Genomic DNA, 6077 nt, shown 5'->3' on the forward strand with positions numbered 1-6077 from the left:
TTTGGCCGCTCTGTGGCCGCCATCCTCCAGAGGCCATTGGACAGTCAAGAGCCTTTGGACAGTTTGGGCCCTCAGTTATAAGGCATGAAGGGCCTCACAGGATGGGGGTGGAGCTGGTCCTTTCTTCCCCATTCCAATGAGACCCCGAGTCATCACCCATAAATGGCCTCACTGGCTCCTGATCAAGCTGCTAAACAGCCATGACCCCAGAGACTCAGGAACAAATCTTGGAATCCAGCAGGTTTTGACAGAAATCCCTCCAGATTTAATTGTTAAAATCTCAGAATTTCAAAATCGGCATCATATGTTATTCATAACCAGCAAGAGAAAATAAATTGTCTACTGTTGACTTTTTAGCAAATACGAGTGTTGGGGTATAATCCCAAATAATAATGGTGGGTCAGGTGTCAAAATATTGAATGTAATCAAAGTAGATCACTTAATCACTTAACTTCCCGTTAGTCGTCGATTTGCTCGAGCGGGCGCCAGTAACGTCTCCATTTGTCCCTGTCACGTGCTAGTGTAGCCCAATGGCATCTCTTCGCTCCAGGAACATGGAGGGCCTCAAACCGATCGTTCATGATCTTGACAAAGAAGTCTGACCATCTGGTAGGTGGGCGGCCACACGGTCTCTTGACATCCCGTGGAATCCAATCAGTAACAGCTCTAGTCCAACGGTCATCTTTAAATCTCATTACGTGACCAGCCCATCTGATTTTCGACACCTTGGCAAATGAGGCAGCGTCCCTGATCCTTGATCGTCGACGGATGTCAGAACTCCGGATTCGTTCTCTCATTTGAGTGAAACGTGATATTCCAAGCATAGCTCTTTCTATTCTTCTCTGGGAGACCTGATTGGCGTTCTCATCTTGTTTGCGTAGGGCCCAGGTCTCTGAGGCATATGTTAATGCAGGAAGAACAGTGGAATCAAAGAGATGTGCCCGGAGCCGGAGGTTCTTCGTCCTCTTAGCTATTTCTTCGACGTTCTTGAAGGCGTTCCAAGCCGCTCTCTTCCTCCTGCGCAGCTCGGGTGCCAGGTCATTTGTCATGTTGACCTCTCGACCTAGGTACACATAGCTGTTGCATTCGGAGATGGTCGTTCCATTGAGAGCGAATGGGGCGTCAGGAACAAGGCTGTTTCTCATAAACATTGTCTTCGTAAGATTCAGCTGTAGTCCTACCTTTCCACACTCACGGTCAAAGTCGGCCAGCATTTGTGCCGCTTGGCTGATGTTTGGTGTTATTAAAACAATGTCATCAGCAAAGCGGAGGTAGTGTAGTTGCCGACCATCTATCTTCACTCCCATTGCTTCCCATTCCAGTCGTCGCATGATGTTCTCGAGGGTGGCACTGAAGAGTTTCGGTGAAATGGTATCACCCTGCCGAACTCCTCCCTTGACATCAATAGATTACTTCTTTGTAGAATGGTGAGATCCTGGTAGTGAATCCGTAATACAGCTCATGGAGGATCTTGATGTATTGGGCTTGAATGCCCTGATTGGCTAGGGCTTCAATGACCGCTTCCGTCTCAACAGAATCAAAGGCCTTCTTTAAATCAATGAACGTTAAGCAGAGCGGCATCTTGAACTCCCGAGAAACCTCAATGAGCTTGGTTATCTCTATCAAAGTAGATAGAGAGAGTAATGTGGAGTCATCTGCCCCACATATAGGGGGAGGGTGAAGGATGGGGGTACACTGGGGTTTTTGGTGGTGAATAGGCACTGGCGAAGATATGGCTGTTTCACTGTAGAATGAAATATACAGTGTAGAAGTCTTTCAAGACTTAAACCTGAAATCTTTGTAACTGTTCTCACAGTGATTTAATAAATAAAATTATAAAAAATGAAAAAAAAAAGTAAGGTGGAGTTCATGCCCAATTCACTCAGCCTAATCAGTGGCTGAATAAATAGCAGTACTCCTACATTAAAAAATGAATAAATAGGGGGCCGGAGTGATAGTACAGCGTGTAGGGCGTTTGCCTTGCAAGCGGCCAACCTGGGTTCAATCTCCAGGATCCCATATGGTCCCCCAAGCACCTCCAGAAATAATTCCTGAATGTAGAGCCAGGAATAACCCCTGAGCATCGCTGGGTATGACCCAAAAAGCAAAAAATATATATATTAATTAATTAATTAATTAAATTTAAAAAAGATAGTTCAGGGGCTGGACAGATAGCACAAATGGTAGGGCCTTTGCCTTGCACGCGGCCAACCCGGGTTCTATTCCCAGCATCTCATATGGTCCCCTAAGCACCACCAGGAGTAACTCCTGAGTGCAGAGCCAGGAGTAACCTCTGTGCATCGACAGGTGTCACCCAAAAAGCGAAAAAAAAAAAAAGAAAGAAAAAAAAAGATAGTTCAATGTAATCTGTTCTTTTTTAGTGAAATTTTTTTAAATACTTTTATTGTGCAAATATGAGGCATACATACATAGTTTCCTGCCTCCATGCTTGTCTGTCCTCATCAGGGCCCCTTGGAAGAGAGTGGGTTGAGTTTCTCTCCTCAACCCAAGCAGAGCCCTGGTAGCTGAAGACCTCAGGTTCCAGCCACAGCCATGCTTAAGACCACTCTCCACACTTTTGGATGAGCCTCACGTATGAAGGAACCAGCAGAGGAACCCAGGTGTGTAGGACCTGGGGCATAGATCTCCAAGCCTGCTCAGATTGGGACTGGGCCTCCTCCACCCAGATCCCCTATCTTCCAGTATGTAGGCATTATACCTACCAACTTCCCCCAGTGCCGTGTAATTTCATCAATGGCAAGGACCCAGAGACTATAAAACCCAGCTCCTGGAAGCTTATTATCTAGTTCTTACTCTGAGAACCTGGCAGGCTACCAAAAGTATCCTGCCCACATGGCAGAGTCTGGCAAACTCCCTGTGGCATATTCAATATGCCAAAAACCAGTAACAGTGATAGGTCTCATTCTCCTGATCCTGAAAGAGCCTCGGATGTGGCACTTTCTAGAATCTCAGGGCTAGGCTGAAGGAGACATTACTGGTGCCTGCTCGAGGACATCCATGAACTACAGGATGATAGTGATTGTCATTTAAAACTTGGTAAAGCATGGTGCTTAAATGAAAAATAAACAAACAAAACAAAACAAAAAAACACTGTCCCTCCCGTTGTTCATCAATTTGCTCGAGCGGGCCCAGTAACGTCTCCATTTTGAGACTTGTTGTTACTGTGTTTGGTATATCGAATATGTCACGGGAAGCTTTGCAGTGCGGACGAGATACTCTTGGTAGCTTGCCGGGCTCTCTGACAGGGGCAGAGCAACTGAACCTGGCTCGGCTAGGCTGGTTGTGCACAAGGCAAACGCCCTACCACTGTGCTATCGCTCCAGCCCACTAAACTAAAATCATTATGAAACAATATTTTAAACAATTTGAATGTAGGTGATATGACTGTGGATACAATTCAACTGGAAACTAAGAAAAGACGAAATCACTTCTGTAAGAAAGACGAATGGCACTGGTGGTGAGGACTTCATGCTAAATTAAAAAAGCCAAAATAATGAAGACAAATTCTGGGTGATCTGATTGGTATGCGGAGGTATAAAGAAGCAAACCAAGAACAGAACACAAAGTCAAATAAAAACACACTTTTGAGATTTGACCACAAAAACGAGTCAATGCTACGTGTGTGGTAGAACAGAGATATAATTTGGTACAGGGGTTTAGTGAACTATTCTGGTAGGATTTTTGTACTTTGATGGAGAGTGTGATCTGGAACATATTTTGAAGAGAGGTAAAATTGCACCCATACAACATATAAGTTTATAAACTGGTGTTTACAAAGCAATTTTTCATATAAAATATTATTTCTTAGAAAATTTAGGATCATTTCAGAAGCTAAATGTAGTTTTTATCAAAACTCTAATATGCACATATATGTATGAAACATTTTAATTTCTTAGTAGTAATTTCTCACTATGTTTTATCTATTGAGGAGTATACAGAAGAATATATGAAATGAATTTGAAGTACAACCACTCAAAACAGAAGCTAGATTGCCTAAAGAGCATATGTTCCTCAAAAAAGTCATGTTCCTCAAAAACATGACTTTCTACAATTCTTAAAACATATTTTTTTTTGGTAGGAGGATCACACCCGGAGACGCATAGGGGTTACTCCTGGCTCTGTAACCAGAATTTACTCCTGGCAGTGCTGGGAGGCATAGGAGATGCTGGGGATATAACTGGGGTCTGCTGTATGTACGACAAAAGCCCTACCTACTGTACTATCACTCTAGCCCCCATACTGGTACTTACTGATGAGTCGGGAAGAACAACCAAGTTGAATTTCCATAGCCAAACATTTTGAGATTTAGACATCTAATAAATGATGTTTATTTGGCAGGGGTAAATTCCAGATTCTGAATTTAAGCATGTGAAAGCATAACTATAAATAGATAACACAAGAAATTATTGTGAAAAAGGGATGGGAAAGCATTAGACAAAAGTCACAGAAATGCTAGACAGGCAAGAGAAGCAGAGGCACTGCTGTGAACAAGGTATAAGATAATGTTCCTTACATGGCTATTTGTACCTAGAACTGTCCTTTCTATGTAAAAGAGAATCACCACTCATAGCTCTACATGTTTACATTGTCCACTTTCTTAACATAACAGACTCTCGTGCTGTGTAAGCATTCTATTTAACTTCACAGCAAGGAAAAATCATATTCCCTATGTTATTCCAAGGCACATCAAAACAGATTTTTACAGGATTCATCTTTTGTGATCTGAGACTAATTTCTTGCTCCATAATTTCCTCATGGCATTTTGTACTTCAGCATTTCTCAGTGTATAAATCAGAGGGTTGATCAGAGGGGTTCCTATTGTGTAGAATACAGATATCATCTTATCACTGGAGTAAGTTGTTGCAGGTCGTGTATATATAAAAATGCATGGACCAAAGAATAAAACAACCACCATGATATGGGAGATGCAGGTGGACAGAGCCTTTCTCTTCGCTTCACCACTGTGATTTCTCAGGGAATATAAAATGACAACATAGGAGAACATCAACAGGACAAAACTCACTGTACAAATGGCCCCACTATTGGACACCAAGAGAATATTGACCATATAGGTGTCTGTACAGGCAAGATTCAACAAGGGCTCCAAGTCACATACAAAGTGATCAATCACATTAGGACCACAAAAAGGTAAGCTCAAGGCCAGACAAATCTGAGCTAGAGAATGCACACAGGACCCCACCCAGGCCACCACCACCAATGATTTACACACTTGTCGATTCATGATGGTCATGTAATGCAGGGGCTTACAGATGGCCACATAGCGGTCAAGAGCCATGATGATTAGGATGAAGATTTCCAGGCAGCCAAAGAAATGCAGTGAAAAAACTTGAAGTAAGCACTCATTGAAAGAGATAGTAGCATTATTTCGAAGTGCATCCACAATCATTCTGGGGGCTATGCAAGTAGAGAAGCAGGTGTCAGAGAAGGATAAATAGAAGAGGAAGAAGTACATGGGACTCCCAAGTGCTCTACTGGTCTTGATGGTAGCTATAATCAGAAAGTTTCCCAGCAAAGTTCCCAAATAGCAAAACAAGAAAGTGACAAAAATTATTTTCTTTTTAACAGGATCCTGAGTCAAACCAAGCAGAATAAACTCCGTCACATTATTCTTCAATGTCATGATTTCATGAATTAGATGATTTGTTATGAAATGGATTACCTGCAAAAACAGATCATTTTAAGTTGTCAGGTGTGATCTTATGAACTCTCTTTAGAAAACGAAGTATTCTTCATTACAAATAATTTATTTTTTTTCTTTTGTTGGAAGGCTCTAATGCAGCACTTGGGGGAGGGTTACCGGGGGCACTTATGTTATTTCTCAGTCAACTGATTTCTGGGGTTGATAAAAGGATGCTGCAGTGCCCAAGATTAGGTTACTCTCGTGTTAGGTGGAGTTCAGCATGCGATGTGATACCTCAAGAAACTTGTGACCCTCTAAGACTGCACATCTCAATTTTTACAGTTATGGAATGCCCATTATCTACTAGATCCCTGAACTATCTCCCCAAGTACATGGTTTTTTAATAAATCACTTC

The 6077-nt window shown here is 42.3% G+C and overlaps 1 protein-coding gene across 1 annotated transcript; it reads right to left on the reverse strand.

Moving 5' to 3' along the window:
• Positions 1-4729: 4729 nt before the first annotated feature.
• On the reverse strand, positions 4730-5662 carry LOC130044767 (olfactory receptor 4C11-like). Its single transcript, XM_056137395.1, has one exon. It carries the CDS (start codon positions 5660-5662, stop codon positions 4730-4732), a length of 933 nt encoding a protein of 310 aa, XP_055993370.1.
• Positions 5663-6077: the final 415 nt, after the last annotated feature.

The sequence above is a fragment of the Sorex fumeus genome, unplaced genomic scaffold (assembly GCF_029834395.1).
Source record: "Sorex fumeus unplaced genomic scaffold, SorFum_2.1 ptg000007l, whole genome shotgun sequence".
NCBI classification, from domain to species: domain Eukaryota; kingdom Metazoa; phylum Chordata; class Mammalia; order Eulipotyphla; family Soricidae; genus Sorex; species Sorex fumeus.